Source organism: Arachis hypogaea, chromosome 19 (assembly GCF_003086295.3).
Source record: "Arachis hypogaea cultivar Tifrunner chromosome 19, arahy.Tifrunner.gnm2.J5K5, whole genome shotgun sequence".
Classification (NCBI taxonomy): Eukaryota; Viridiplantae; Streptophyta; class Magnoliopsida; order Fabales; family Fabaceae; genus Arachis; species Arachis hypogaea.
The window spans coordinates 144,847,688-144,864,805 of NC_092054.1; the positions used below are offsets into that span (position 1 = coordinate 144,847,688).

Sequence of the window (17,118 nt, forward strand, 5' to 3'; positions counted from 1 at the left end):
AACACGGCTTAATACTTTTCAAATATAAAAAAAAAATAGAAAATAAAATAGAAATTAATAAGTTAATCTTTAAAATAAAATAGAATACTAAAAAATTAATCTTCCATAATTTATATGAATTATGTACATAATAAAATATGGATGAAACATTTAAGAAAAAATAAATTCAATTTCTAAAATAAACATTTAAAATTACAATTCTATATTAGAAAAAAACTAATCTAATTCCTAGACAATATCCGGACTTTTCAGCAAAAATTAGTAGCCTTGCAACCTTTGTTGTAAAGAAAGCCTTTTCTTCCTTTTTCCATGATCTATTTTTCCAGCAGAACTCGAGTAAGAGAGCTATATGATTTGAGGATCCTTCAGCATAGAGGATGTTCAAATCCGAGGGTTCATAATCAGCCCTCAATATCTTAACAGCCTAGACATATGCAGAAAATAAAAGAATAAGTTCAAAACAATGAACTATCCAAGAATAAGTTTAAAACAATTTGGGCTGAGATGAGAAAATAAAAGTGACAACTTTATCAACATTTTGCCATAAAACACCACTAAAGCTTCCATCAGATAGGAACCACTTACATATACTCATTACAATGACTATAATAAATTTTACATTTATACAGAAAGTGATGAAATACATTCTACCAGTTATCAATGTAAACTGTGGCAGCATAGATACGCACGCATTAGTTGTCAGTTTTGCGCTGCTTGGCTTCCTTTTTCTGCTGCAGTTCACCCTACAAATGTCATTGTACAGTCCGTTAAATGGAAAAGACACCAACATGGAATTTTAACTGTTAATACTTCCATACATTAATGCAAAATTCAAGAATAATTACTCGGATTTACCAATTTTAGCTTCAAATCGGAGATAGTTTGCTGTTTCTGATGAGCAAAAAACTTCAATGACTGAAACAATAGAACACAGACCACTCTAAATGAAAGAGGGAATCCAAACAATGGGAAAGGAAAACATATAAAGTATTTGGATGTGAATTTCCAATGAAAACAAGGAGATTAATGACATGCTAAAGAAAGAAAACTTACTCCGAGTCTCTGCATTTCAAGAGATCTTTGCAATGCTTTTCTTTTGGTTAGGAGATTTTTTGCTACCTTTTCTGAAGGCCTTTTATAGTTTTTACCACGGTAGATAATGATTGCATGCCCCTCTTTGAGTTTGTCAACTGAAACCAAGATTCCACCACTCTCAGTCTCCAGCATTTTCGCAGTGTATATGACCCGACTGATTAGTCTCTGCTTTGTGATGACCTTTACAACTTCTCTGTGTTTCCAGTGCTGGTGTAGGCCTTCCAATACACCATCAAAGATTCCACGCCTACCTGTATTTGTTTAGCATAAATTTTTTCTTACCGAAAAAATACAAGCTTTTTGGCGAAAAGAGACAGATGCAGATGGAATTTCGTTACCAAGCACTAAGAGACCACTCATCTTCAATCCTATCTTTCGGAAACATTGTCTCTCCTCATCAGTCATGATTTCTACGTCTGCATCCTTCTCTGCAGGAGTCCATGCAGCATCTAACTTTGCTAGTTCCTCTGTTGATCTCTCTATTTTCTTGCTAATCTGCAGAATCAATAAGTTTATTATAGAAGTTCCAGTAGATAAATGCAAAAGGAAAGAAAGTTAACAAAATGAGTCTCACAATCAAAGCTTTGCGCTGTTGCTCTTTCAATTGCCTCTCCAATCTATATATTTCTGCTTCCAGTTGAACATTTAAATCTGCATTGCCATTTTTTACATCCTCAAGCTTCGTTTGGATTTCCTCAAATTCTGTTAAACTTCCACTTGTACTTGTTTCTTGTTGTGCATAATCACTAGAAGAAACGGCTTCATTTGCTCTCATCCGTGCAACTTCTTCAAAAAGTTGGCAACTTTTAAGTTCCAATTCTCTCTCTTCCACCAAAGATGCAACATTGCTAGGAAGGAAATCGTTTCCCCTGTAGAGAATTATGTAATACTTGTTACGCAGCAACGTAACTCCCCCGGTTAGAAGCTGCATTGCAGATATCAAAGTTATACACATTTGTTTCTCATACAAAACAATTAATATACAAAATGTAAAAGGATAGTCCAGTGCCCCTTCCACCACTATCAAATACTAGGCATATATAGAAGCTAATCATGAAATTATTGTTTTTTTTTAAGTTGGTGCAAGGGATGATTTTAGCTAAATTGAATTATTACAGCCCTTACCATTATATTGAGCAAGTTCACAAGAGAGAACAACCAAAGTGATCAGTTTTTCCCCAAAAGCAAGTCAGTATAATCAATATATAAGACCAAACTCCATGAAACACAGATAGCCTTATATGCATAATATCAATGACACAAGCTCAACATATACCTATTTAGTCTATGATGTCTTGAAACTTGCATATACTGAACAATAGATTGTCTATCAAACTTGCCTTTAGTTCATTGGCCATCAATTCATTTTCAGTATTTGGAACTCCAAACTTGATAGCAATTTTTGCAATAAGACTCTTCTCCCACAACTTTAGGATAGCAGCAGCTAAGCCTTGAAGTCTTCTGTTCCTTCCTTCATAGTTCATATTAAACACACAAAATGATTTAATTGACTTTATGGATAAAGCGATAACCATGAAAGTATTTTTGAATATAGCTTTATTTTCTTTCTGAGAGCTAATATTGGTTGACAGCCAACTTATGATTTTCAATTTTTCATATACATGTATTGATTCGATTCATCAATCTTCAAGCAATTACTTCTTATTACAGAGACTGCTTTTCTATGTATGATTAGTTAATATAATAGCATCAACAACTAATGTATTTAGGTGGTCTATCAAAATTGACATCAACGAGGTGGCTTGATTAAGAACCTAAGTCATATGATAGAACATAGCTCCTCACACTGTTGAATAATTTTCATGCATAGCAAAATAAATCATTGACCAGAAACCACCAACATCCAGGAGCATACCAAGGACAAAATGGACTGGCAAAGGTTTAGCAAGCTTCCTGAAGAATGTTAACTCATAATCAGTAATTTTTGCACTTGAATAAGGTGGACACAGCCTAAATGGAGGCTTAAATCCAGGAACCACTTCTGGAAGTAGATCAGCATCTATTGGAAGTGGCTTGGGATACCACCAATCAACAAACCGAGGTCCCAAGTCATCCAATAATCTATCAGTCTCCCTCTCATACAATGATCCACTGCAATGCACTTCTTGAATGCAAGTTGATGTGGAAGCATTATTGTTACCATTCCGGCTTGGCATGTCACTAGTATTGTTGGATTTAACTGACTCCACCATGTTTGTTTCATAAGGACTTTTAGTTTGTCCATGAATATAGCGAAGATAAACCTTTGGAGAACTTCTAGAAGTCAACTGATAATTGCATCCTCGGTATACAACATGAGTATCCTTCCTACTCCAAACAACCAAACCACCAGTCTTCATCTATCCACACAGAGCAAACACTAATGTAGCCATCAGATAACATGGATGCACAACAATGACAAAATGAACCATACACAATACATAATGGAAATAATTATCCAAAAGTGAAACACGACTCATTAATACTAGAAGATTCATACAATTACTACACATATAAGAGATATTTCCTGCTTTCATATAGCAATGCTATAGCACATTCCCTTGAAATATCAGAAGTCAGTAATTACTTGCAAGTCAAACTTGCTCACATCAATTTCCGTTCTTGAACATCTATAAGTATACTAGGAAAATCCTTGGTTCAACTCTTCAACTCTCAAAATTGGAAATTCTACTAAACTAAACATTGCCTAACCAAGAAAAGAAAAAAACTTCAGAAGCAGGGAGCTTAGCCAAGATTACCCATCTTTTCCATCATTATCAGTCAGTCAAGCAAAACATGTTAACACAATGTTTCTAACATCCAGCAATATGATCATTGCAATCAATTTAACATGGAAGACTGGATATTCTACTATAAGATTTAAAAATTATACTTCATATACAAGTAAAGACCACATTTAAGGACAAGGGCCTAACCTCAACAATTTCTCGAGCTCTATCCATATTCTTGCATAAGGGGATGTCAAATTTAAGCATGGCAAGCTCATTGTTCCTCCAAGTCCTTTTGATTTCATCCACAACGTCTTGTGTAACACCAAGTTTCTTAACCTTCACCCAAATTCTCATCTTTGCAGCCTCACTCCTAAGCCTCTTAAGAAGCACTTCATCAAGAGCCAAATCAGCAGCAGTCACGGGCTTTTCCTTCTTCAACCTTGCAAACAAAACACTCTTCTCATCCTTCTCCCATGGCATTCTCCTCTTACTCCTCCTAACCTGCTCCTCATCATCATCGCCATTCTCCTCCAATTTACCAAAATACCCATCAAAGTTTTTATCTTTTGCTGAAGAATCCATCACAGAAACATTCCTCTCCCAAGGCATTCTCTCCTTGCTCCTAACCATAACATTCTCCTCCAATTTCTCCAAATACCCTCCAAAGCTTTCTTCTTTTGCAGAAGAACTCAATTGGGTCTCAGCTGAATTACGATTTCTCCTAAGTCTCTCAATCCTTCTGGCGATTCTCTTCATGACCTTCTTCCCTCTGACCTCTTTCCCATGGAGGGCCTTATCAACACACTCAGATTCTTCTTCTTCTTTATCCATGTGGCGCTTGCTGAGCCTCTTGTTTTTGGGCTTAGAGAGGTCAAGGACATCATGAGGTTGGAGAAGAAGGGGACCCTTCATCCATGGAGGTGTTGGAGCTTTGACTTTGATGGTGATGGAGGAAGCATCATAATGAGAATTGTTGGGGTCTTTGGGTATTGGAATGGAATTGGGATGGTGATGGTGATGCTGATTCTGATTGTTGTTGTTGAATGAAGAGGAAATGCAAGTGTAAGAGTATGAATGCGTTGATGAGTTGAGAGATAGATGAGGATGAAGTGAAAGGAAGAACATGATTCAGTGTTAGCAAGTTTTCTGTCACAACAGCGCCATGGAATAGAAGTGAGCCCAAGATTTTTATTTCGAGTAAAACCAAGTTCTGAAAACCAAACCAGTAATCAAACTATTCTAGTTATTGGTTTACTGATCCAACTGATTCAACTGTTGGTTCAACCAAAAAACTGTTTTATAATAAAATAATAAATAAAATATAAATAAATATACTAAAACATAATTATAGGCTGATATAAATGTTCAAATATCATCCAAATTTAAAACCCTACATCAACCAAAATCTTATAAGATTTTTAAAGTATAAACTCAAAAGTCAAAATTTTCATATATTTGAGTTAATTCAATTTATATTCTGATAGGACTAGCAATAGTAGAATGATCAAGCTTTATTGATACACCGGGAGGGCCAATTAGCTCACCGTAGAAGGTTCTACACAACTGGAACTACCAGCTCAGAGAGAGAGAGATTCTCTCCAACTTCTAACAGAATTCACAACAGAAAAACTATATTCTCTCAACTAACTATAACCTAGCTATTTATAACAACCTATCAGCCAGCTGGATATCCTAACAACTCCTAAAACACTTCTACTTGACCTTTACTTACCTCTCCTTTTGTAACATACTCCAAACCTGTTAGTAGTAGGCGCCTCTCTATCAATACTCCCCCCTTGGACAACCACCTTGTCCTCAAGGTGGAGCTCCGGAAAGGTGGCCCGCAATGTCACCGCTCGCTCCCAGCTGTCCTCACAAGGAGATAGGCCCACCCAGCGCACCAAATACTCCAAGGCCCCATCCTCTGCGGTTCGCGATGCCACAATCTGGGATGGCTGCATCACCAGCTCACCATCCTCAGCCAGCCCTGGTGGAAGCGTCTGTACCTGCTGCTGCGGCGGGACAGCCTTTTTCAACTTTCTAACATGGAAGACCGGGTGAAGTCTGCACCCTTGAGGCATGGCTAACCTGTATGCCACTGCCCCTATCCTCTCAACCACTTCAAACGGTCCATAGTACCGAGGGCTTAGCTTTTCATTGACCCTCCGCGCTAGTGTCCGCATCCGATAAGGTTGCATTTTCAAATAAACCCACTCACCCGGCTTGAACTCGACATCCCTTCGATGCCTATCCGCTGCTGAGCCTGCACCAAGTGCATCTTCAACTCTGCCAACACCGCATCCCTGGCTGCAGTCAATGCTGCCACCTCCTCAACATGCGATGGAAACGTCTCTCCTCGGAAAAGAATAGGTGCCGGCACCCCATAAAGTGCTTGAAATGGAGTTGTTTGGGCTGAGGCATTGTAGGAGGTATTAAACCAAAACTCCGCCCATGGTAGCCACTCCAACCATTTCTTCGGGTAGCCCCCCACAAAGCACCGCAAATAAGTCTCCAAACAGCGATTCACCACCTCGGTTTGGCCATCGGGTTGTGGATGAAATGTCGTGCTGTACTTCAATTTTGTCGCTGCTGCTTGGAACAGTTCGGACCAAAACTTACTCATGAACACCCTATCCCTATCCGATATGATTGACTTGGGGAACCCGTGTAGTTTAACTACCTCTTTAATAAAGGCTAGTGCCACCTCCTTGGCTGAAAATGGATGGGCTAAGGGGATAAAGTGAGCATATTTAGTTAACCGATCGACCACTACTAGGATAGTGTCCATGCCTTTGGATTTTGGCAATGCCGCCACAAAATCCATCGTAACGTGCTCCCAAACTCGCTCCGGAACTGGTAGTGGCTGCAACAGCCCTGCCGGTTTCATCGCTGCATGCTTGTTTTGCTGGCAAGTGTGGCAGCCCGCAACGTAATCCCTGATCCGTTGCCTCATGCCGCGCCAATGAACCGCTGCTGTCAGCCGCTTATAGGTTCGAAAGAAGCCTGAATGTCCACCCGCCCCGCTGTCATGGGACTCAGCCAGCAAAAGTGGGATCTGAGAAGAATTTGCATGCAACACTGCTCTCCCTTGATAAAACAGCCGACCCTTGTGTAGGGAATACCCCGGATAATCATCCAGCCCTTGCTGCAGGGCGACCACAATCTTTTGTAGCTCTTGGTCGTGAGCCACCTCCTCTTCCACCGTTTCCCAGAGGTTCATATGTACTACTGAAATTGCCCTTGCCATCATTTGCCGTGACCACGCATCTGCTGCCTTATTCTCAAGGCCTGGCCGGTATCGGATCTCAAAATCCAAGCCTAGCAATTTAGTGGTCCATTTCAAGTAAGTTGGGTCCATGAGTCGCTGGTCCGTGAGGAACTTCAGACTTCGCTGATCTGTGAGAACAATAAAATGGCGACCCAACAAGTAATGCCGCCACTTTTGGACAGCGAAGACAATGGCCATCAACTCCCTCTCATATGCAGATTTTTGTCGGGCCCTTGGAGATAGTGCTTGGCTTAGGAATGCTATTGGTCTGCCTTGCTGGGACAGCACCGCACCCAACCCCTCACTCGATGGATCCGTTTCCAAAACAAAGTCTTGATTGAAATCCGGAACTGCTAGAGTCGGTAGGTCTGCCATCAGCCTCTTCAATCTCTCGAAAGCCTCCTGTGCCTTGTCATTCCATTCAAACACATTTCGCTTTGTCAACTCCGTTAACGGCTTGGCGATTACCCCATATCCTTGCACAAACCGCCTATAGTAGCCAGTAAGGCCCAAGAATCCCCCCGTAAAGCTCGCTGGTCCGTAGGCACCGGCCACTCTAGCATCGCTGTGGTTTTGTTAGGATCCACCGAGACCCCTTGTGCCGAGATAATGTGGCCCAAGTACTCCACTGAGCTCACTGCGAATGTGCATTTCTTCTCATTCAACACCAGCTGGTTCTCCACTAAAATGTGGAAAACTTGTTGGAGATGAAGGGCATGGCTAGCCATATCTTGACTGTAGATGAGGATATCATCGAAAAAGACTAGGACAAATTTCCGCAATAGAGGCTTAAGAATGTCATTCATCAAGGCTTGGAAGGAGCTAGGGGCGTTGGTCAAGCCGAAGGGCATGGCTAGAAACTCATAATGGCCCTCATGAGTGCGGAAGACGGTCTTGTGGATGTCTTGGTCCCTCATCAGAATTTGGTGGTACCCCGATTTTAAATCCAGCTTAGAGAAAACTGCAGCTCCCGCCAATTCATCGAGTAGCTCATCAATGACGGGAATAGGAAATTTATCCGGCACCGTAATACCATTTAACGCCCTATAATCGACACAAAATCTCCAGCTGCCGTCCTTTTTCTTTATCAACAATATCGAACTCTCGTAGGGGTTGGAGCTTGGCCGAATTATCCCTGAGGCCAGCATTTCTCGTACCATTAGTTCAATTACTGCTTTCTGATGGTGCGGGTAACGATAAGGTCTTATATTCGGAACTGAAGCTCCTTCTATAAGTGGAATGGCATGATCATGGCAACGATGTGGTGGCAGCCCTGGTAGTGTCTGAAACACCTTAGCATGGGAAGCTAACACTGATTCGATTACCTGCGGCACCTGCGATACCGTAGCCGCTTGCAAGGCCATGGGCCACAGCTGGACCATAAATCCTTCTCCCCCTTCCTGAATGGATAAAACTGCAGATTGAAGGTGCATACCTCCATAGCACAGCTCCGGGTCCCCCTGCAATGTAACCATGCTGTCCCCATTCCGAAATCGAAGGCGTGATTTTTTGAAGTTTGCGAGAACGTCTCCCAACTTATCTAGCCACGCTAGTCCCAAGACAAATTCCGCTTCGTCAGTTGGGAAGATGAAGAAGTCTTCCTTGATTGCCACTTCCTTGAATTGGAGCGTGACACCCAACCACCTTCCCTGTCCCCCTTTATTGGTACTGTCCGCTACCCTGACCTGGAACTTAGGGGTGTTGTCAATTCTCAGGCCCAACTCGGTGATAATCTCTGGTGTCGCGAAGTTGTCCGAAGCTCCACAATCTATGAGAACGCGTACACGGCGGCCATTTACCTCTGCCCAGGCTTTGATTGACTTGTGATGTCCACTCAAGCTCATGAATTTGAGCTCCAATTGTCCCTGTTCCCCTGTTTTCGGGACTACCTCATGCTGTAACCAATCCGCTTCAAAGTCTGGCTCCATGATTAAAAGCTTGAACTCTCTATTCTGCAGTTGTGATCTGCAGTGTATGGTTCGTCACAGAGGAAGCATTCCCCCTTGGCCCGCTTAGCTCTATATTCCTCGTTGCTGAGATGTCTCAATCCGCGCCGTCGCAAGGGATCCATCGTCGACTCCACGCTGTTGCTTGCTGCAGAGTTGGACGCTGTAGCAGGGTGCACCGCTTTGGCGGCGGTTGAATTGGCAACGGCGAAGTTTGGAGCCATTGATTTACCGCGTCCCGATACCCCTCGCAAGGCAGCGTTGCGGTTTTCGACCTTCTAAGCCAGTTCCATTAACTCGTCCACTGACTGGTATGGGAAAAGTTTACATTCTTCCCCCACTTCTGGTTTCAGCCCGTTCAAGAAGAGATCGATCAGCAATTCTGGCGCAATTCCGCGGAGGGGCCGCGCGTGAAGCACGAACTGGTCAACATAGTCCCGCACTGAGTTCGTCTGTTTCATCTTCAGCAGCGCTTGATAAGGGCTCTGTAACCATTCCGGTTGAAAATGCCGTAGCAGCGCCGCACTGAAAAACCGCCACTGCAGCACCGGCGCCGTCGCCTCCCACCACCTGAACCACGTGAATGTCCTTCCTTCCATTGCAAAGGTGGCGACCGTGAGCCATTCCTCCTCTGGCACTGTGCGCAGCAAGAAGAATTGCTCCATGCGTTCAACCCAAACCACCACGTCGTCTCCGCGGAAGATCAGAAGTTCCAGCTTTCGCCATTGCTCCGGCGCACCGCGGCTTCCGGCCGATGAGCCTGCGGCCAGGTGCGATCCCGGTGAACCACGCTCATTCCGATTAGGTGCGCGATTTTCGAACGCATCTATTCGGGAATCGAAGCGCTGTAGCGTCTCCTGCATCGATCGGAACATCTCCTCCATGCGCGATTCAATTGTGTCAAATCGTGACTCCATTTTCCTCGATCTCGATTGCACCATTCAACGTCGGGATCCTCAAGCTCCTGATACCAGTTGATAGGACTAGCAATAGCAGAATGATCAAGCTTTATTGATACACCGGGAGGGCCAATTAGCTCACCCTAGAAGGTTCTACACAGCTGGAACTACCAGCCCAGAGAGAGAGAGAGATTCTCTCCAACTTCTAACAGAATTCACAACAGAAAAACTATATTCTCTCAACTAACTATAACCTAGCTATTTATAACAACCTATCAGCCAGCTGGATATCCTAACAACTCCTAAAACACTTTCTACTTGACCTCTACTTACCTCTCCTTTTGTAACATAGTCCAAACCTGTTAGTAGTAGGCGCCTCTCTATCATATTCCTTCATTGAATTAAAAGGCTGATCATGATCAATTTACTTCTTTGCTGACAAAAAAGTGAAAAAACTGATCATAATTTTAATAAAGATTACATTTTTAGCATAATTTACTTCTTCTCTGACAACCTTTAACAAACTTTATAAAGAATGGAAGATTAATAAAGTTTTTAGCTCTTCACAATTTTAGCAAGATTTCAGCACAATGTTAACAAAGATTACCCTGTAAGCTAAAATAAACTAATCATTCAATGATTCAATCCAAAGCAAGAAAACAGAGGAGTGAGGACAATACACTACAGAAAACGAAAACACAGGACTAAAATCAACTAATCATTCAATAATTCAAATTTCAATTTGGGTAGCACAAGCAGAACTGAAGAACAGAAAACAAAAGAACCATGAACAGTGAACGAATAATTAAAAAATAAAAATGAAGACATTGCCTTCATTCTGAGCAGTCTGAGCAGAGGGGCAGAAGCACGAGGAAGAGCAGACGGGTTGAACTGTTGGAGAGGGGTTGGACGACGGAGAGGCTTTGGACTGTTCGAGACTTCGACCACGAGCTCGAGGAAGACGAAGACCACTGACGGCGAGCAGTGACGCTCCGATTGTTGAATGAGGAAGAACTGAAGAAGCGCGGACAAACTGGTGCCTGAGCGCCACGGACGGCGGCAGCGGTGGGGGAGACCATGTAACCTAGGGTTTCTCTCTGATTTGGGGAGGAAAACTGGAAAAGCTTCGTTTGAGTGGATGAGACGGACTGAGGGAGAAGGGGTAGCCGGGTAGGGGCTCGAAGTCTCCTTCTTCTTTTTCTTTTTAAATTATAACAACGCAAACAACGTCCTTTTATTCAAACCGGCCATGTCCCGGTTCAAACCAACCGGCAAATTCAGTGATTCGTAAGCGGTATGATCATTGCCGGTTTTGAATGATAAAGCGAACTATTTGCCTATTCGATTTGCAGTTGGATTGGTTTAACCGACCAATTTGATTCGATTTTCCGTAAAGATTAATCTCTACATATAAGTGTTTGCATTTACAAGCTTTACAAGTCTGAACGAAACTTACCTATTAAACGTGCTACTTATATTACGCGCCTTTTTAAAAGAATTTTAAATCAATTCAGATCAATTAACGCACAAATATATAACTTCCATTTTTCAAAAGATTTCGTTTCTTTTTTCGAGTTTCTTGCCAAATTTGTTGGATCTCCTTCGTGCGTTCTCTCTTTGCTTCGTTTTTTTTCGATTTTCATGGTTTCTGAAATCAAGCTTTGAAATTGTTTTGAAAATAATGGAACTTCAGAAATACACCCAAACGATTACATAAATACACCCAAACGGTTACATAAAGGATTATAGAAATACACCCAAAAGATTACAGAAATACACCCAAAACAGGGGGAGACAGTATATTTCTTCTTGAAATCTTTTAATGTTTTGCTGGTTAAGGATGAGGCACATGTCAGAGACAATCTAGAAGAAAAACCTAGAAGAACAGTAAAACAGTACCTTGAATAATGTTTCTTCCTTTTTTCTGGTGATTTTTTATGGAGATTTGTATCTTTTCTTCTTGATTTCTTCTACTCTTCGCGAGGAGTTGGAACGTTTCTGCAGAATCATAGTAGTTTGTTTCGAATGTCCCTTGAATCTTGATGGTTTGCGTTTTGATTGAGGAAGAAGAGGAAGAGTAAACGTGTTGTAAAAGGGGTGCGTGTTTTATTCTTGATGGTTTGTATTTTGATTGAGGAAGAAGAGGAAGAGTGAACGTGTTGTGGAAGGGGCGCGTTTTTTTCTTGAACTTAGAGCAACTTGTATAGCTTATAAACCAAAAAGGCTTGTATGTGTAGCAGGCCTCTTTTCGTAAAACTCTGAAATTAAGACTCGCTATATCAGTACAATCCAAACACTATAAATTAACAAGTTATATAGTTGTCAACTTCAAGCAGCAATGGCATGAATTTTCTCTGGGTTCTTTGCTGATTCTTACATTACAGCATAAGCCCCACATTCATATCTAGGATGTTCGAATTTTCTCTTCTTACTACTTGCAACTGCCATAGTGATTGAACCCATAAAATTTGCATTCTTTCTACCTACAAGACATCGTTGAGATGTTAAAGATTGTTCTGCATCACTCATATTTCTTTCTTCTTCTATGGTTAGCATCTTCTATTAGGTTTAGAAATGAAAATCTTTTCCAGATGCAGCATCGTTTTAATGATTTCACAGGAGTTTTACTGTCCTAATTGAATTGTCATAGTTCACATAGGAGAAGCGCGTTACATCATAAAATTTAACGTGACATATCATTAAATTTTGTCAAGACTCAAAACTTATTAGAAAATTTGATAGAAGTACTCATACTTCTAAGGAAAATAAAAGATAGAGATTAAATTGTCATTTTCTAATTAATAAAATGCGGATTGTCTAAAATAAAAATGAACAGGATCGAAAAAAAATTTATTCTTATTTCTTTGGTTTAACATTATTTATTTAGAATATGTTATTAAATTATGATTTTTTTTATTCAATTCATCATATTTTATTATATTTCAACCGTTATAATATTTATGAAACAAAAACAAATCCGTCAAGGGAGAAAATCTTGATAATGATGAAAATTATGTGAATAGATTTAAATATTTAATTGTTTTTGTATTAAAATTTAAAAAGATAAAATTGAATTAATATTATACTCTTTTTGTTAAAATTGTTCAATTTAAGATTATAATTTAAATTTTAATATTATTTAAATATTATAAATGAGATAAATATTGTAAAATTATAAAAATTATAGATATTATGAAACAAAATAAATTATTATTTTCTTATTCGTAACTGTAAAAATGAATATATTTTGTATGTTTATAACTAATATCCAAATACAATTATTCACGGATATAAAAGAAATATTCTACAATAATAGATTAAAGTGTATTAAATATGAGATATAGGCTCAAATTAGAGACATAAATTTTATTTATTTTGGTCATGGATTTTATTTTAATGTTTTAAGTTTTTTATTTTGGGTATATATATATACCATACCTAAATATTAAGAATAAAAAAGAATCGATCATATTCTCTTAGGTAGTATTTGTTTGCAGAGACTGAAACTGAGACTGAGAGATAGAAACTCAGTATTATATTTGTTAAGTCAGAGATTGGTATTTAAATTTCTGTCTCTGTCTTCAAAATTTATGTATTTCAGTACTTCCAAAAAACAAGAACACTGAAGACTAAAAATTTTTAAGACGAAAACAGAAATTTTAATTATAATTTGTATCTAAATTACCTCTATTATAATTCAATAATTCCAACATTATCCTAATGTAAATCAGGACTTCATTGAAAACCCTGGTGACTCCATCTTCTCATTCTTCTTCAAGAACATCACTGCATCCTCTGGCTTCATTATTAACTCTCGTGACTCCATCTTCTCATTTTTCTTCAAGAACATCATTGCAGCCTTTGCATCACCAGTTGAAGAACAGCTACCTCCTCGCCGCTGCCGTAGCCACCACTAGGTAAGTGAGTCGCCGTTTTCAACTTTATCTTCATAGCCCCCATGTTCTCATTTCCTTGTTTTCACCTTCACAGGACAACACTCGAAGAACCAAGCTGCCACTTCTCCCCTGTTGCTGTTATCGTCAACCACCAACTCATTGTCCTAGCTGCTGTGACCTAGGTTATTTGTAGCCAAATGTTTAATTTACTGATTCCGTTCATTTTTTTTGTCATGCCCTAATCTATGGATTTAGTTATGATCTAGTAATAGAACTTTTCTCTTCTCCTGATATTCAAATACTGTTGTGTAAAGCTTAACTAGGATTTTTATGGCTGTTGAAAGGTGTATTTGTACTCAGAACCTCTTAAACTTTTGTTTTGTTTGGTTACTTTGATTTGGAAAAAATAAAGTTTGAAAAGAGACAAGTTACTATTTTGCTTGGTTTGTCGTTATTTTCTTAATGGTGTGAAGTAGTAACACTGAAGTTGAAGAAATTCTTTGTCTTTGTGACTTTGTCCTATATTCTTTGCGATCTATTTTTGAAAATTATTAATGTCATCTGTTATATGGGAATTAATCGTAGTTTATAATTTACAGGAGTAAGAGATTTATGGTCTGAATAATTCTATATACATACGAATGATCATGATTGAAAATCATTATATAAAAAGTTACATGGCTAGATACATGCATGATCTTTTTGAAAATTTATATGATGGTTTGTTCCAATTTTTATTAAGATTTAACGGCATAAATTTGAGTAAAGTATCATTTTTGTCCCCAACGTTTGGGGTAAGTCTCAAAGTTGTCCCTAACGTTTGAATCATTCTATTTAAGTCCCTAACGTTTCAAAATTGACTCAATGTTGTCCTGCCGTTAGGAATATGTTAATGGAATTGACGGCGGGACAAAATTGAGATAATTTTGAAACGTTAGGGACTTAAATAGGACGGACACGTTGGGGACAAAAACGATACATAGAAATAAATTTTAATTTTATCCTTCAATAATATCATTTTTTACGGTACATAGTTATTCAATTATTTTTCAATCACATCTAAGTAAATTACACTTTGTTGAGTTTGAAAAACTGAAATGATGATCAAACATTATTAAAATATAAATTAAAAAATTATTAAAATTATTATTAAGTATTTTATTTAATAATTTTCAATAGGTTGTTTGATGATTTTTGTTCAAGTGTGCAGGCAAGCAATTTAACTCCATATTGAGCCAAAAGTTAAACAAGCCCAATTTGATCATTGAGCAAATTTAGCCTTGGGGAAAATTAATTCAAATATTAATAGCTGAATATTAAAAAAGAAATAAATCCAAAGTTGGCCCAAGAAACTAATAAAAAGCCCAAATAAACTCTTCTCTTGGTCCAATATCATTATTGATCCAAATTAGAAGAAGAAAGAAGTGGATCAAGGCATGCTTCGGTTACCTACTGGAATCCAAATTCCAATTCAATTAATTATATTCCTTGGTAACCGAAACTCTCATGGTTAATGGACTTCATATTGCAACTCAATTAAGCTCATTCTTAAGTAACCAAAAGCCATACGTGACTCCATGTATTGGTAACAGGAAGTGAAAATTAAATTTGTTTTAATTATATTAAATATTTTACACGTTACTTTATGCATAGGGGAATGGAAGTGAGATTTCAATTGAGTTTAATGTGCTTTGAATGCTTCCTTTGAAAGCTTTGTTTCTTCTCTCTCCTCTCTCTCTTTGTTTCGGTCATGTCAAACAGGAAGAAAGGAAGAAGAAGTTATCAGAGATACAGTAAAGCTATGAAGAAGCAAAAGGCTAGGTTGATGATGGCCTTTGCAAAAGGAAGATCTGAAGCATGGCGTGGCTAAGATTTTTGCCACTAAAGGAAAGATGTGAAGAAGAAGCTTCAAGATCTTCATGCCAAAAATGTAGAAGATTGGCCTCGGTTAGAGGAGAAGATCCCTGTGGTGAAACTCGTTTCCAATTTTGTTCATTCAAGACAGAAGGTAGCTACTGTAGCTACGTGGAGGAAGAAGCAAAAACGGAACAGATGGAGCTGTCAAGGATCAAGAGTTCATCAAGGGTCAGAATTCTTTCTTGGGGACAAAGTCAAGATGGAAAGCTCAGATTGATGAAGCTAGATGAGAAGGGATGAGAGAGAGGTACATGCATGTTGATTTGCTTTTGGTTTTTCTCTCTTTTCTCTCTGTCCGAACTGGTTGTGTGTTGAAGAAGAAGATATTGGTGGCTTGGTTGAACCGGTTTCAACCTTGGAAGCTTCCCCTTCTATAATAAGGGTGAACAGCCAAGGGTTGAAGCAAGGAGTGAGAGCACACGTTTGGGTTCCCATAGCTCTTTGAGCTGTTCATTCTTCTCCTTCATGGCTTTTATTGATTATTTCTTTATCTCAGTTTAGTCTGTCAGTATTTCATTGGTAAAAGGCAAAATGTGAGGTTTTGTAAGAAAAAACCAATGAGTGGAAAAAGACAGACAGTTAAAGAAAAATCCACAGTTATCTTCGAAATTCTTTGTATGTATTTCTGTTTTGTTGTCATGATTCTGAGGAGATTCTCTTGCAAGTTAGGTTAGCACTTTGCAGTTGAAAGCTAGATTGAGGTCTAGTCAAGTTCAGGTTGGGGTAGAATCTGGACTTGTTCCCTTGCAAGTTGAGTTAGCACTTTGCGGTTGAAAGCTTGGTAGTTGTCCAAGTCAAGTTCAGTTTTGGGGATAGATTCTGGACTTGTCCCAGATAGGAATTGGTAGTTCCTAGGGAAGAATTGGTTTATGTAATCTGTTGACTATAGTGAAATTCCATCACTGTTGTGATGGAGATTGGATGTAGACTGTATTGCACTTAGCAGCTGAACCAGGATACTTCTGGGTGTGATTCTCTCTTTCTCATCTACTTCATTTCTGATTCTGTTGCGTAGGAGATAAAATTGAAAAATATCTCCTAACCGGTTACGAGACAAAAAGAAAATGTCTCTTGACTTGTTATGAGACAAAAATCAGAAATATCTCCTAAAGCTATCTTAAAAGGCAGAAAGTAATATTCAGCAAAAAGAGGGGCTAAGATTCAACCCCCCTTTCTCTTAGCCATTGATTACCATCAATTGGTATCAGAGCTTGGTCTCAAAGAGATCAAGCTTCACAGCTTGGAGGAAAAGATCTTGATGGCGAACTACATGGGTTCAAACACAGTGGCTTATATTCTGACAGAAGGACAGTCCAACAGCAGATCTCCATTTTTCAAAAAAAAAAAAGAAAAAAAACTTCAACT

The 17,118-nt window shown here is 39.1% G+C and overlaps 2 protein-coding genes across 6 annotated transcripts; both read right to left on the reverse strand.

Moving 5' to 3' along the window:
* Positions 1-68: 68 nt before the first annotated feature.
* Positions 69-11,146, reverse strand: LOC112775242 (chloroplastic group IIA intron splicing facilitator CRS1, chloroplastic). 5 transcript variants are annotated; one of them, XR_011877908.1, is made up of 10 exons: positions 10,772-11,146; positions 4,032-4,973; positions 2,972-3,455; positions 2,436-2,566; positions 1,670-2,020; positions 1,434-1,590; positions 1,054-1,342; positions 856-915; positions 690-743; positions 69-424 (listed from the first exon to the last, which is right to left on the reverse strand). XR_011877908.1 is itself a non-coding variant. In XM_025818742.3 (10 exons), the coding sequence occupies exons 2-9, from the start codon at positions 4,950-4,952 to the stop codon at positions 693-695; spliced, it is 2,448 nt and encodes an 815-aa protein (XP_025674527.1). In that variant the 5' UTR covers positions 4,953-4,973; positions 10,772-11,146; the 3' UTR covers positions 69-424; positions 690-692. The 5 variants fall into 5 exon arrangements, 3 of the variants coding, with proteins under 3 accessions (XP_025674527.1, XP_025674525.1, XP_025674526.1); XR_011877907.1 differs by having other exon boundaries at positions 652-743; XM_025818742.3 differs by having other exon boundaries at positions 1,054-1,346.
* Positions 5,210-6,010, reverse strand: LOC140182392 (uncharacterized). The gene is made up of 2 exons (XM_072228583.1): positions 5,560-6,010; positions 5,210-5,217 (listed from the first exon to the last, which is right to left on the reverse strand). The coding sequence occupies exons 1-2, from the start codon at positions 6,008-6,010 to the stop codon at positions 5,210-5,212; spliced, it is 459 nt and encodes a 152-aa protein (XP_072084684.1).
* Positions 11,147-17,118: the final 5,972 nt, after the last annotated feature.

What these genes read in the sequence shown, in the direction of transcription:
- LOC112775242 (XM_025818742.3), bottom strand. Translation starts at nt 4,952, where the DNA reads ATGTTCTTCCTTTCACTTCATCCTCATCTATCTCTCAACTCATCAACG. An exon ending in TGATGGCCAATGAACTAAAG is followed by an intron (nt 2,021 to 2,435) that starts GCAAGTTTGATA and finishes TCTGCAATGCAG; the next exon opens with CTTCTAACCGGGGGAGTTAC. An exon ending in CCGATTTGAAGCTAAAATTG is followed by an intron (nt 744 to 855) that starts GTAAATCCGAGT and finishes TGACATTTGTAG; the next exon opens with GGTGAACTGCAGCAGAAAAA.
- LOC140182392 (XM_072228583.1), bottom strand. Translation starts at nt 6,010, where the DNA reads ATGCGGACACTAGCGCGGAGGGTCAATGAAAAGCTAAGCCCTCGGTAC.